The sequence below is a fragment of the Mustela nivalis genome (assembly GCF_964662115.1).
Source record: "Mustela nivalis genome assembly, chromosome: 15".
NCBI classification, from domain to species: domain Eukaryota; kingdom Metazoa; phylum Chordata; class Mammalia; order Carnivora; family Mustelidae; genus Mustela; species Mustela nivalis.
The window spans coordinates 12,024,040-12,038,518 of record NC_139034.1 but is presented as its reverse complement, the minus strand read 5'-3'; the positions used below and the strand labels follow the sequence as shown (position 1 = coordinate 12,038,518).

The 14,479-nt window shown below is 47.8% G+C and overlaps 1 protein-coding gene across 8 annotated transcripts in view; it reads right to left on the bottom strand.

Moving 5' to 3' along the window:
• LOC309848773 (uncharacterized protein) overlaps positions 1-14,479 on the bottom strand; it is a 49,777-nt gene that overhangs the window by 29,158 nt on the left and 6,140 nt on the right. For 4 of the 8 annotated variants that reach the window (XM_082700764.1, XM_082700763.1, XM_082700766.1 and 1 more), the window contains exons 3-4: positions 13,714-13,877; positions 12,572-12,714 (exon numbers count right to left, since the gene is read on the bottom strand). The exons of 1 other annotated variant lie outside the window; for it this stretch is intronic. In XM_082700764.1, the coding sequence (XP_082556890.1) occupies positions 12,572-12,714; positions 13,714-13,877 (307 nt within the window). Of the gene's footprint in view, positions 1-12,571; positions 12,715-13,149; positions 13,306-13,713; positions 13,878-14,479 lie in introns of all 8 variants that reach the window. 3 more of the 8 variants (XR_014303256.1, XR_014303257.1, XR_014303255.1) reach the window with 2 other exon arrangements.

Sequence of the window (14,479 nt, the reverse complement as noted above, 5' to 3'; positions counted from 1 at the left end):
CTTAAGGGCAATGGGGCCATGACAACATTCTCTAGACCAGAAGAGCAAGTTGTGAATTTATTTCCCTGGATGCTCTACTGGTTACAGTGAAAACCTCCCAAACCTCCTCAGTGATAAAATGGATAGAATTCCTGGAAGAAATCCTAGGAATAAGATAGACCTCTGGACCCCAGAAGGCAGTGTGTTTGCCCACCAGGGTGCCCACCTTGTGTTTGTGTGCTTGTGAACAAAGCACATCCTGATTTGCAAAACTTTTTACAAACAACCCAAAATCATTTATGTGAAAAAACGAAATGCATACTGTCCCCATCTCTTGACGTTGAAAGGGCGAGGACACTGTTAGAAACAGTCTACATCCTGTGTTGTGACAAGCAGAATGATGCTAACACAGGACAGTGTCCCGATCAACGCTTTCTCTGGGAGCTACTTTTTCCTCCAGCTACCCTGTCCACATGCCAGTGCCATTGGCAGAATCATGAGAAGAGTAATTCTCCTGGAAGGTGAGGACCCGATCAGTCTATGTGAAGAAGAACAGAAATGTCTTTCCTTTTCAAACTATGAAAATGATTTCGACCCTCCAAGCAATTTAGTTGAATTGAAAGTATTAGCAGCCTGTGGTGAGCCAAAAAGGCATTGTGGACCCATAGCAGATCTAGCCATACTGAAGTACTCTGAGTCCTTCCACAACGAGATCTACTGCTGCAGCTGAGTTTTCCTGAAACACTGAATGTGGATGGCTAATGTTTTTTGAAAACACACGAATTTTTTACATAATTTAACTCTTAAAATAGACTTAAACAGCAACTGCACAAATTACTCTTTTTGGAAAAATCTAGTTATGACTAGTAAGAAATGTGATCCTCGTAGAAGGTTACCTTAATCAAAACTGATACGTCATTTTATAGCTGAAGGGTTTCTGTGTTTTCATCATTGACTGTATGTGTTGTTTTTGTTATGATGAGCAAGAATAAGCAGTTACCTGGTCATCGAGGTACATGGCTAAATTGGGGGGCACCTGAGTGCTGCTGTCCGTTGGGTGGTCACCTCTTGGTTTCAGTTCAGGTCCTGATCTCCAGGTTGTAAGATCGAGCCCAGAATCTGGCTCAGCACGATGTCTGCTAGAGATTCTCTCTCCCTGTCCCCCTGCCCCTCCCACCCTGCTCTCTCTTTCTCTCTCTCAAATAAATAAATAAATATTTTTTTAAACAAAGGTATATGGCAAGATTTTTTAAACTTGTTATTGATGAAAGAATATAATTATCATAATGAAACAATAAGCAAAAATGCCACTTGTGTATACCTGTAGGGAGAACTCTGGGCTAACCCTCGACTCCAGGCTAGTGCCAGACCCCTGGACCAAAAGGAAAAAGCCAAGCTTGACCCATTCTCTGTATTTCAGGGACCTTATTCCCAGGGTCAGTGAATCTGTTCATCAACCAGGCATTATTTCAGGTCCTGGGAACTTGGCAATAGCTAAGACACAGTCCCTGCCTTCATTCAGCTTTAGGTGGAATGGAGGATAGAAATAAGGAAACATGGTGTGTGGGAAAACTATTCTGAGGGAAACCACAGGTGCTGGAAGCTCAAAGGAGCAGCACCTCACTCGGGCTTACAGGGTCCAAGAAGCCTCCTAGAAGGAAGGACAGTCTAAGCTGAGAACCCAAGGATGAGCTGAGCTTATTCAGGCAGGGAGAGAGCAAGAGAGAGGAATCCCAGGAGGAAAGAACAGCATGAGCAAAGGCCTGGAGAGAGGGCTCACTTAAGGAACCAGAAGTTAGCACATGGACCCTTTGTAAATTCAGACCCCTTGCTCTGGGTCTCTGGGTAACAAATCAGTTAAATAAACCCTACTAAAACTCTTTGAAAGAGCCATCCAGAAAATAGTGATAGGCATTTCTGAACAGTTGATGAAAGTCCTTGGGTTGAAAATCAATATATTTTCACGGAAGCAGATCTGGTAGCTTCCGGAGCTTCTCTGTGTTTCTAACCGGAAGTGGTTGCCGCAATCTGTGACTTCCACCAGGACAGGAGGTGAGCTGAGGGGAAGGAAGCAAAGGGAGCAGGAAGGAGCTGAGCAGACAGGCAGTGCAGGGAATCAAGGGTCTGCTGCCCCGAGATGGGCAAACCCACCCATGCTACACATCAGAACAGCGGACAATCAAATTGAGGGCATGGAATCTTCCTAACCTTATTATCACAAACCCTTTCTAGCCATTACATTCAATTACATGAAAGAGGCTGGAAGGTTAATACAAACCCTGAACGTTGCTGAATAGTTAACAAAATCACAATACAGGAATTCACTGACCACAATCAATTATTAATGTAAAATCTGATTTAGTACTGGAGAATAGTGTCACCATGTTCCTACCTCTCTAAGTGATGAACTGCTCTTTCCATTCAACAAATATCTGAGTGCCTACTACGTGCTGCATGGGAGATGCGGAACACTGGGAATATAAAGATAAAAAGATATACTCCTCGACCTCGGTGGATAAGAAGGAAATCCCTACAAAAAGCTCGGGGAGAAAATAGTACCATTTAGCCATGTTTTCTGTGGTCTTTCTTACTGAATGCTTGTTTCTTTTGTGTTCCCTTTTTTTGGTCGTTTGTCTAGAAATCCTCCCTCATTGTCATAGAATTTTATGGCTTGACAGGTCCTTAGAGATCATATAGCTTTTTTTTTGTTTCCAGACCAGAGGATCCAAAGTTTCCTTGGCAGTGCCTCATGGGTCGCCTGTTGATAAATGACTCATAGTTCTATGTGTATTCATTCATTCATTTGACAAAGTTTGGAAGACCTGCTTCTTCTAGCATCAGCACAAGGCATTGAAGATGTAGCAGTGAGCAAAATAACAGAGGTCTGAATGTTCACAGAGGTCCCCGTAGTATGTGGCATTTAGAGTCCATGCGGAAGGACATTAATGAAACCATATCACCAATGTAGACTTAGGGCTGTGACACATGTATGAAGCAAGGGTACATCTCACATGAGTGTTGGATAAATCCGGGATCCGACCCAGTCCAGGAGGTTCAGAAAAGGTTGCCCAGGGAAGCGGGGTGGGACCAAAGGCCTGAAAGAGGGGTGTGCATTAGATAGGAGGAATGATGTGTGCAAATGTCTCAAGGTGGGAGGAATTGTGGTGTTTTCAAGAGGAAGGAAGAAAGCTATGGATGGAGTCCCAAGAATGAGGTGGGTTATGAAGCAAAATGAAGCAGGTTGGTAGGGGCCAGTAAGCCCCTTTAAGCATTAGGGGTTTCATGCCCAGAAGCATGGGAAGCCATGGAAAAGGACAGTAGATTGGAGCACAGGGTTGATGAGAGGATCACATTTGAACCTGAAAAGTTCCCTCTCGCCACAGTGTGGAGAACGTATTGAGGGCACTGCATATGGAGCCGGGCTTGGCAAGGGAGCTATTGGAGTGGTTCAGGCAAGACACGACGCTGTGTGGACCCAGGAGCTGGTGGTAGAGAAGTAGGTATAGCAGGTATGAATTGTCTTGTGACTCCCAAGGGGCAGGAAATGCTCCATTTCTGTTTTTAGAAATCAAACCATAGTTGGCTCCAAGTGACCACTCACCGATTGAGAGTGAGTGACAACGTGGAGCCAGATTTTATTTCATTGTCATGGGTCCCCATGTGATGCCATGGAGGACCACCCATCTCTGGGGTCACTCTAGTATTCACACATAAAAAAATTAAGCAGGGATGTCAGAATTCTTGCATGCCTTGCAGTCTGTTTCCATCTAGAGAAGGCTAAGCTGTGTCTATCACTTGATTCTAAAAGGAATTTGGATCTGCATGACCCAAAATGCCAGCCATCTGTCCTTGTCTAAAAGTCAAAAACATAATAAGAGAGAGGCACGGACACTTGAAAATATTTGTTCCAACCTATTTGAACACACACACACACACACACACACATGCACACACGCAAAATAGCAAAATAGATTGCTTGTAAATTACAGCTCTTCTGGCTTTTCAGTTGCTATAAAAGTTTCCAATCGTTGCCAGAGGAAGGCATTCTCTACGGTTTAAAATAAACCCGAACAACCTACCTGCAAATCCACATGCGGTCTCTTTTCTATAGCAAAGCTGCCAGTCAGTTCACGGTGGCCTGTGCTTTGTGTCTTACCCAGCGTAGGCCATTTGGAAGTGGACCGCTCTGCTAGTGGGATCAGCGCCCCCACCCCCAACCCCAGCTTGGCCATGCAGACAAACTCTCGCTATGGTTCCCAGGATGAAGGTGCCGGGCATCTCCGCGGCCTCTGCCAACAGAGGTCCTGCACCCGAGGCACTGCTGGAAGCACAGGGCAGGGCTCTACTCCTCGCCCAAACTGTACAAACCTGTCTCCCCTGCTAAACACGTTCGCCCTTTCCCCTCCCACCTCCTGCTCTTCTCGGCTACGTAATTCTTATTAGCCTTGGTAGTTCATATAAAGAGTTGTGCCATTTGGGGTTAGGGATGATTTGGGGGGCCACCTACCCCCACTTCCTAGGGGGAGGTGACAGCTTAGATCAGAAAAAAGCTGTCCAGGTCAAGTGCCCAGAGCCCCTGGGCAGAGGAGCCCACAACTCTGAAACCCAAAGGTCCAAGGGAAGAGGAAAGGTACCTTTTTCCATTACTAGGGAATGGAAACTGCATTCCCACTGCAGAAAAAAAAAAAAAAAAAAGAAAACAAAAAACCAGAAACCAAGGTGCTAATTAATTTATCAGTGAGTCACGCTGTGTCTGGTACTGCTTGGCTCCATCCACTGCCGTCTCCCTTCTCTTGAGGAGGATACGCTTCCATGGTCACCAAGTCCACAGCCTAGGTTGGGAAGACTCGGGTTCCTGCTGTTGCCACAGCTCTCGGCATGGTTCTTTGCCTAGAGGCCTTTGCACCACCTGACCACTCTTCAGGGGAGTTGAACCGGTTGGACAGAGGATGCATACCTGAGGGTTCCTGCGTGTGACCATGTGGGTATGCTTTGGTCAGGACCCCTGGCCCAGGGGGGAAATAGGCACTGTGATCCAGGCCACACTCAGCTGCAAAAAGCCATTCCACCAGCCGGGGTGCAAGAACCCCTTTTTTGAATCCACCCACTCAGAGACAGTCTTTTCTATAATCATTTTCCCTGACAGGGCGTCTGCTTCTAGTTCACAGAAAGGCACTGCTGGCGGGAGCAGGGGCTCTGGGCACTTGACCTGGACTCCTGCTCAGAGGTGAGACTGATCCCCCAAAACTCTGTCCCAAGCCAATTCTGTATACCAGATGAGGGGTACCCCAGCTGGGGTAGGATCTATAAGGTAGGATCTTAAAAGATATAGAGGGGCTGAGAGGGCAATGCAGGGACAAAGCACAGAGATATGGGAGTACGTGAGAGCTGTGAGGAGGAGTGGAGCTGGTTAGTGGCATGACAGCATGGCCGGGTCACGGTGGAGATGAGGCCTGGGTAGGGAGCCATGAGTGCCTGTTCCCTGAAGCCAACTACTAGGGTGCCCATATACCCCAGACCTGAGAAGAGTGACCACCAGGCTCCTGTCAGGTGCTGAGCAGCACCTGCCAACTCCTGGCCACTGCATGGCCCTGATATTTCCTTTAACCTGTCTTTTACCCTAATAAGGGAACATATCACTTGGGGGCAGCCTAAGGGTTTTCTTAGTCCCGGCGACCTAAAGGAGCACAGTCACCAGCACAAAGTGTGGGAGTGAACAGACAACACAGAAGCCCAAGGAGGGTAGGAAACACCCCCTCCATAACACATTGAAGACCTAGGCCACTGAACTTGCCTCTGCTAGCCAGTTTAGGTCCTGAACTCCCGTGCAGAGCTTCTCAACTAGGACTTTCTGTCTCACCTCCACTCACAGCCTGTCCTACTACCCATGTCATTGCTCTGCACCGGGAGAGCAGATAACAAAAAGTAGGGCTGTGGATTTATCAAGCTTCTATTCTTTTTTTTTTTGGATTCCATTTATTTGAGAGAAAGCAAGCACAAGCAAAGGCAGAGGAAGGCAGAGAGTGAAGCAGACTCCCCACTGAGCAGGGAGCCCAATGCAGGGCTCTATCTCAGGATCCTGGGATCATGACCTGAGCTGAAGGCAGTTGCCTAACCGACTGAGCCACCCAGCACTCTGCACTTCCTTCATTGCACTTCTCACTTGCAATCCTTGTTTGCTCGTTTGCTTTATGCTTGGCCCCTCCACCACGTAATGAGCTTCTGGAGGACAGGGACCCTCTACGTGGTGTCCTTCATGTCCAACATCCTCTCGTATCTACTTAATGAATCGAATTGAACGTGCCATGGTATGTACCTAAGGAACCTGTTTTCTACAGAATAACCAGCTTGGTGGGTGCTTTTCCCTCAACATTTGGGAACAAGGCTTTTAGAATCATCCTCAGAAAATTAAAGAGGCTTCATAAGAAAAAGAAGACTTCATGTTTTAGGCAACCAACAGTAAATGAAAAGCCGTACCATCCTAATATACCCCAAATCAGCGAAAATCCAGCTGTTTAGAGAAATGTTTTTAAGTGGCTGACTCTTGCATTTTTAATTCCCAAGCTTTCTACTTTTCTGGCCTCTACATATGCAAATTTGGGAAAGCCAGAGTGCTGACCCTCTGTTAAGAGCTGAAGTTTCCCGCGCATCTGTCCTAATGCAAGAAAGTTGTATTTCCAGATATGCTCACACATTTTCTTTCTGATGGAAAAAAACCCCACTGGTGATACTTAAAATCCATATGATGGTTTTGGTCTCACATTTATTGTCAATACTCAGACCTTCATTCTGGAACTGAGTTATTCATACTTGATGTGGATGTGCTTGGACAACAGAGAGAATTCATCAGTTTTGGGGTTTCTGAGTCCTGTCATCTTCCCCCAAGTCATGTGGGTAACTCTCTGACAGGGACTTGGGCCAGTTGTGGGAATATGTAAATTGCACCATGGGACCCTAATCACTGTCAACCCAAGAGCCCCCAGGCTGACTCACAGCTCCAACCTCCTTGCCAGCTGGCCACTTCAGCCCAGGTTTTCTATGTGTTCCCTGCACTCAACAGGATACTTAGCTTCCCCAAGGAATTAATTAAATGGGCTTCGGGTCAGAATAAAACACCTTGATGTTGCACTGAAGGCTTTGAAATCCTCTGGGGCAATGGGAGATTTTCGCAGCAGCAGTTTTACTGAGTGTTATAAGGCACAGCAAGTCCTTTCCAGGTCATGGCACTATTTCCCAGGACTCCACACATAGTGAGGCCAAGGTCACAGGGCTGGCAGAGCAAGGCAGGGGGTGTGGGCTGGGCACAGAGAACCAGTGAGCCTGTGCACCCATCCTGCGGCTTTGCCCCTAGTGGGAGCTGCACCTGCAGAGCTCCGCACCTTGGTGGTCAGAGTTGACCCCACCACCACGGGACACATAAGCAGGGCAGAGAACACCGGCCTGGAAACCAGATGCTCTGGGATCTCTTCCCCATACTGCTGACCCTGGGAAGGCGGGACTGGGGACCTGGGCTATCTCGACATTCCTCGTTCTTCATGTCCACGTGACCCCAAAGCTACCCAGGGCCATGCTTATCCTAAGAGCCCCCCTGGGGTCTGCTTTGGGTCCTGGTTCCTGACCCAACCTGCTGGCACCCATGCTCTGGCAACACTGAGGTGGGGGGCCTGGCTGGTATGGGGGTGGACAGCACAGCACACGTGACAGAGACTAAGGAATGTGCAGCCGGGGGTAACAATCCTGAAACTTCTCTGGTGACATTCACGCCCAGCCCTGTCTTGAGACTCACGCCCTACTTCCCTCAGCCCTGCTTCCTGCTCCATCACGCTAGACTTTTCATAGTTTTGGTTTTATGGGGTTTTTTTGTATCTTGTTTTTTGTTTGTTTTTTTAGACTTTGCATAGTTTTTAAGCAAGTCGTGCTTCCACGCCCGTGGTTCATTTTCCACCGGCCAGTGTGAATACTTTTCTTGAGAAATACAATTCTTTGCTGCACAAATCTGCTAGATGAGATTAATTGTAATTTGGATTTTTTTTTAAGTCCTCATAGATTTTTAAACCTTATATCTTCGCCAACAGTGGCAAACGTATGACCAGAAACGGGGTTCTATCTGTAGGGAAATGGGCACCAGACATCGAGCCAACCGCTTTACTCTAGCCATTTTATTACTCTAGCGAGTGGGTATCAACATCCCCACTTACAGATGAGAAACCTCTGGCTTCAAAGACAAGCCACTTGCCCCCAGTCACACGAAATAGCAGTGACCATCAATAGCAAAGACAAGAGTACCATGGTTTTGTCTGGAGGAATTTGTGCTAAGATGTATCCATATGTTTAAAATACTTCTTTATCATTATAAACGTGGGGACTAGAGCCTAGGAGCTACAAGGAACCATCCCCCTACCAGACGACAAAGCCTGGAAAAGACACAGCAGTGGACACACTGCTGGGCTCACAGAGCAACAACTAGCTGGGTAGCAGATTCTGCGGCAGGGGCAGGGGGGTGGGGAGGTTGGGGGTACGGCTCGTCTGTAGGGAATTGCTGGTAACAGCAATGTTATGGAGAAATGGAGCCAGACAGAGGTCAGGAAAGAGACCACCCCCCCGCACCCCCCTCCCGCAATGAGCCTGTCCTCCCCATAAGAGCTGAAAACAATGAGAGATGCTCCCTGTCTTCTGGCAGAAGACAAAGGAAGTGCTCTCTGCAGGAGAGAGTCCGCACTCCCCGTCCGGGTTGTAAGCCCACAATATCCACACAGATTAAGATCAAGCAGTGGCCTCATGGTCCGAGGTAACCAAATCCAAGAGAGCAAGGCACTGTGAGTCAGAGTGAGCAGAAACAAGGGACAGCAGATACAGACGGCCAGGGGCAGTGGCCATTGGAGTTGTCAGAGAAGACAGACTTGCTACGGATCGGTGATACAAGAAATAAAAAAATTCAGCCATGAAGATTATCAGCAAGACATGATTAGGAAGAGTAAGGTGAAATTTTAAAAATCAAAATTCTAGAAATGAAAAAAATACCATAAGAGTTCCAATAAAAACGTAACGGAAGGGTCAAATAGGGGATTAGACAGTTGGAGGAAGAACCATAAATGAAGGTTTGTACCTGATTACCTGGAACGAAAGGATGTCGAAGATATTAAAGAGGTGATAAGAGAGAGGGATGAGACACCGCATCAGAATTACAGCCGGAGAGGAGAGAGAGAATTTTCCAGGATTGAGGAAAAAAAGTGAATCATTGATCTAGCACACTGTGTCCCAGCCAGGAAAGACCATTAAACAGACAGATTTCAGCCGGCACGACCAGCAACCTCTGCTCCCTTACTGTTTGGGCCCAGCCTGCAGCCCAGGGAACCAGAAGGTGAGAAAAGAAGAGGAATCCGGGTCTGGTTTTTCACTTCGGCCCCTCCCCCCACCCTCTGCCTCCATGTTTGGTACGGGAAGGAGCAGGGGCACAGGGACAGAGGCAAAGAGCCCTCCCTGTAGGCCTTCTGTTTTATTTAATTTAATTTTCTAAAAGATTTTATTTATTTATTTGACACACAGAGAGAAAGAACACAAGTAGGCAATGCCACAGGGAGAGGGAGAAGCAGGCTCCCCACTGAGCAGAGAGCCTGATGCGGGGCTCGATCCCAGGACCCTGAGATCATGACCCTGAGTCAAAGGCAGACGCTTCACTGACTGAGCTACCCAGGTGCCCTGGGCCTTCTGTTTTAAAAGACTTTTAAATCCTTGCTTTCCTTTTCGTGAGCTATACTCCAGGGCTGGTCTGTTTTGACCAATCTTCTAGTTCTGAACTTCTTCTTCTTCTTTGTTTTTCTTAAAGATTTTGTGTATTTATTTGACAGAGATCACAAGTAGGCAGAAAGGCAGGCAAAGAGAGAGGGGGAAGCAGGCTCCCTGCTGAGCAGAAAGCCCGATGCGGGGCTCGATCCCAGAACACTGGGATCATGACCTGAGCTGAAGGCAGAGGCTTTAACCCACTGAGCCACCCAGCTGCCCCTAGTCTTGCATTTCTGATAACACCTACAGCCCCTTGGCTAAAAACCTCTCCTGGGCAGGATTCTTTAGGATGACATGGGCCCCATTTCCCTCTGTGGGGACGTTCCTTGCCCTGCCATCTGTCCTGGGTGGCCAGCTCCCCTGGGTGCCTTCTCTCCCCTCTCTTGGCTGGTTACAGTCTCCCTGCTCAGGTGTACCCCACATGTCCAGGGACACCTGACACACTCTCTCCAGAACTGTCTGCTCTGGTAGCAGCATGGGCCAGGCCTGAGTGTTGTCTCCCCAGCCCAATGAGCATTTGGCAACAAAGTGAGCTGCTGAGAGCTAACCTCAGTCTCTGTGAAGCCTTCTGTGGAGGCTCCCTCAACCTCCCTGTGGCCTGAGGTAGCAGGGAAGGCAGGCAGAGGAAGCGCTCTCTCCACTCTGCTCTGTCGTGGAGCAGAGCCCCCACCGTACTCTGTGTCCAGGAGTTCCTTCCGAAGACTTCTTCTCAGGGAAACTCCAGCCTCCTCATCAAGCCTGCGGTTGGCAGTTGTTGGATCGACCTGGTCCTATTTTAACTGCATCGACGAGTCTAGAACTTTTCTTTAGAACCAAGAGCTCTCGGCATTCCTTTCCCTCAGCTAGAAACTTGAGCATGGGTCCTGCAACAAGCGATGCACTGGTTTGTCATCTGAAATTGATGTAGACAGTAGAGAACTGTGCTGAAGCCCAATGACTGTGTGTGTGGAGCCTCTGATGGGCGATGCTCTAAGTTGGCTTCAGGTGTTTGCCGGGGGTCATAAACAGCAATCAGCAGGTGTGTGTGTACTCGGCACTTATCTTTTGCTATGTTGGGCTTCATCATTTTTTTTGTCTCACCGGAAGTCAGAAAGCCATTGGTCTTCCCTTCTCTCTCCCACCCTCCACCTCCTTACCCTCTACTTTGTTTTCATCTGGACAGGAAGGACTCACCTGGCCTCCAGCCGTCAGCTCCATGTACGTGTGTGCACGCTCACACCCAGGCCTGCGCCCTATGCTGCAAACTGCACCTGTGCAGCGGGGCAGAGGGGGCCCCAATTTGTCCCTGCGGGGCCACACACTGACGGCCCCCGGGTCTCAGCTCCGTTTCCTTTGTCATTCCCTTTGTTCCACACTTCGGCTCGGTTCTCCGTGCCACAGGAAAATAACACGCCTCTGAACCCTTTTCATCCAGAAAACAAGCAAAGGAGTGCATCTAATTATCACTAGGTTGTTTCATTTCCCAAGGAGAGAACCATGCAGATACAATAACATGCTGAAAGCAATCTGAGGTCCTCCTTTCCGGTCATTTTCGGTAGCTATGTTTTTCTCTGCCTCTTGGGTATGCTGAACAGATCCACGGCCTCTCACTCAAAACCTTCAAGGCCGAATGTGTTTCAGGTTTCAGAAATGTTCAGTTTGGGAGAAGGTAATATAGTGCAAATATCATATTTTATGTCACAGCCCCAGGGGCTAGGATAGTACCTCATAATTAAACTCATTAACAGTTCTATGGCAAAGACTCTGAACAGTCACCCTATGAAGAATGAAGAAAGATCTTAATTTGCCTCAGACCGTTTTAGGTCAGGTTTTCCACCAAATGAGAGGAAGAAAGAAAGAAAACAAACACCCTCAGTTTTTGGACTTTGGGATTGTAGAGAATGCATCATGAACTTGTATTCCCAATTGTTTTGTCTTGTCCCATAAAAATCAGTTGCTACATCTTCTTTTTCCCTTCTGCTTATGCCTTCCTTTGTTCATGTTATTGGCCTGATGTCGGAATTTTCCCCTTGTCCTCCCCCAGTCTTATCATTCTTAAGTACCTCAGGTCTAACCACCAAACTAGTTTTCACTTGAGAATCCAGTAGTTGCAATCTCCTTTGTGCACAGAGAATATTCTGGCACAGAGACAAGTGGCCTGGACTTGGTTTGAAGGCTTCTTAGAAAATAGATTTCTGTCTTAACACAGCTTCGCAGCCACAACCTGAGCGACTTACTAAAAAATATAGGGCCTCAGGGTTTGATGAGCTAACACTAAAATTCCAGGTGCTGCTGCCGCCTCATCCCTCATTTATTGGTTAAATCAATGAGGGATTAGCCAACGGTTCCTAAGCAACTGATCTCATAAGGCTGCATGAGAGCTCCGTTCCGGTTGCAGGCGACTTTCTGAAGGAGCTTGGAGTTTCATACCGTCCTCTGTTTACACCAGGAGAGAAAATCTTCAGAACACCGTCCCTCAGGATGTCATCAGATATTTCCAACAACAGGTGTCCATCTTATACCACTCTGGTGTCCTCAGCGGTGGGCCGTGGCTCCAGGCCTCAGGCAATTCACTCAGAAATTAGTAATCTCTTTGTGCAACCAAATAAACAGCATTATTCACAAGAGTCAAAGTGGGGAAGCAACCCAGGTGTCCAATGACACGTGAGCAGATCAACCAAACATGGCATATGCATGCAATAGAACATTACTCAGCCCGAAAGAGGAAGGAAGTTCCGACCCTGCTATGACAATGAATGAACCTGGAGGACATGATGCTAAGTGAAATATGCAAGTCCTAGAAAGACAAAGAGCATATGGTTCCTCTTACATGGGGTAACCAAAGCTGTCGATTCCCGAAGACAGCAATTCTAATGGTGGCCGCCAGGGGCAGGCGGGAGCAGGGAGCAGGAGCTGTGGTTGAATCAGGATGGAGAGTTTCAGCTTTGCAAGATGGGAGAGTTCAGAGATGCCCTGCACAAGAGGAATATACTTCACACTAGTGAACTGCACACTCAAAGAAGGTTCAGATGGTAAAACTTATGTGTATCTTACCATAGTTAAAAATAAAAACGAAAACGAGCTCCTAAAACAAAAAAAGGCGGGGGGTGGGAAATCTGACACGTTACAACATGATGAGCCTTGGGGACATATAAATAAGCCAGACCCCAAAGGACTAATACTGCATGGTTCCACTCACAAGAGGAACCCTGAGCAGACACATTCCGAGAGACAAAGAGTAAAATTGGCCGCCAGGGGCCAGGGAGGGGACAAGGAAATAATAGGGAGCTGTGGTTTCATGGGTGCAAGGTTTCTATTCGAGAAGACGAAGGGGTTCTGGAAGTGGGCGGGGAGGGACAGCCTCCCAACGAAGTGAGTACTCACGCTGCTCCTGAACCACACACTTACAAACTGATAAAATGGCCCATGTTGGATTCTGTATTTCTACCACAGTAAGCAAAGAATGGCTAATGCAAACGAAGATAGCTCCTGGGTGGCAGAAATGCTTTCTGCTTCAGGTACTAATGGGAGACCCAAATGACAGAACCAGGGGTTCACATACACCTAAAGTTAAAAATCAAGAAGAACAACAACAACAACAAATGGGAGCAATCCCCTCCACGAAGAAAATCTTCAAAACAGGATCATCCAGTTTGCTTTTGTGTGTAAACATTCTGAATTTACAGCAGGAATGACTTTTAAAGAGGGACACCAAGTGAATCTCAGCTGTAAGAAAACTAGGACAGTTATCATTTATAGAAACAGGTGCAACTGGTTTTCTTTGGGATTTTTTTTTTTCTTTAGGGTTTTTATTTCCCCCCCTTCACTCTCTTCATGATAAATAAAAGCGGGCGCCATTGTCAAATGAACCAGGGGATCTTTGGTCACAGCTGTTAGCAAATTGTTAAATTCCATGAAGGTCAAGTTTCTCTCAAATGCCTGTGCACCCTGATTTCTTGGCCCTATTGATACCTCTGGCCCCAGCGTCGGCATCCACTCCATTGTTGCGCACAGGAGTGAGGGTTCACAATGCACACGATTATTCCTTGGTGGAGGCTCTGCTGAGTCAAATGCAACTGTCAAATCCTTTCCACCTTTTCCGATGATGTTTCTCAAACTTGGCCCCACAGAATCACCTGGGAAGTACACACAGGGAGGGGCAACAGCTTGATGCTGCCAATTCCAAGTACTCCCCATCAGCTGCATTGAGTGGTGCACCCCCCAACGCCTTCCCCCCACCCCCTCCACAGTGCTCAGAGCTGGGTCTGCATGAGCCCACGTTTTCTCTCATCTGAGGTGACCGGGTTATCCTTGAGGTTCATTCCCCCAGACTGGGGCTGGGTTTCACCTCCTTTTCTATGGCTGTGGGAGGCACAGGCCCTTTCTCCAATATAGGGACATCCCAGTGGGTCACGTGAGCTCAAAGCACACCTCAGTACCACATATATGTCACTGGGAGACCAGGTCAGGGTGAGGGTCAGTACCCATGCTTGCTGCATGAGGGAAGGACAGGGGTAGGGGCTGGGTTGGACAAGGTTGTCCCGGGCCTACCCTCCTATCACTGCTGCTCATGCCCCATGTCACCTACTGCTGCCGTTCTTCTGGGGACCCACTGTGTAGATCTGGTGAAAAGTGGGGTGAAAAGGAGCTATCTGGAGAAGTTAAGGAGCACCTCCGCGGTAGGCTTCAGGGCATTGGAGGATGCTGGGACACTGCCTCCCAGGTGGCCTTGTCCCTT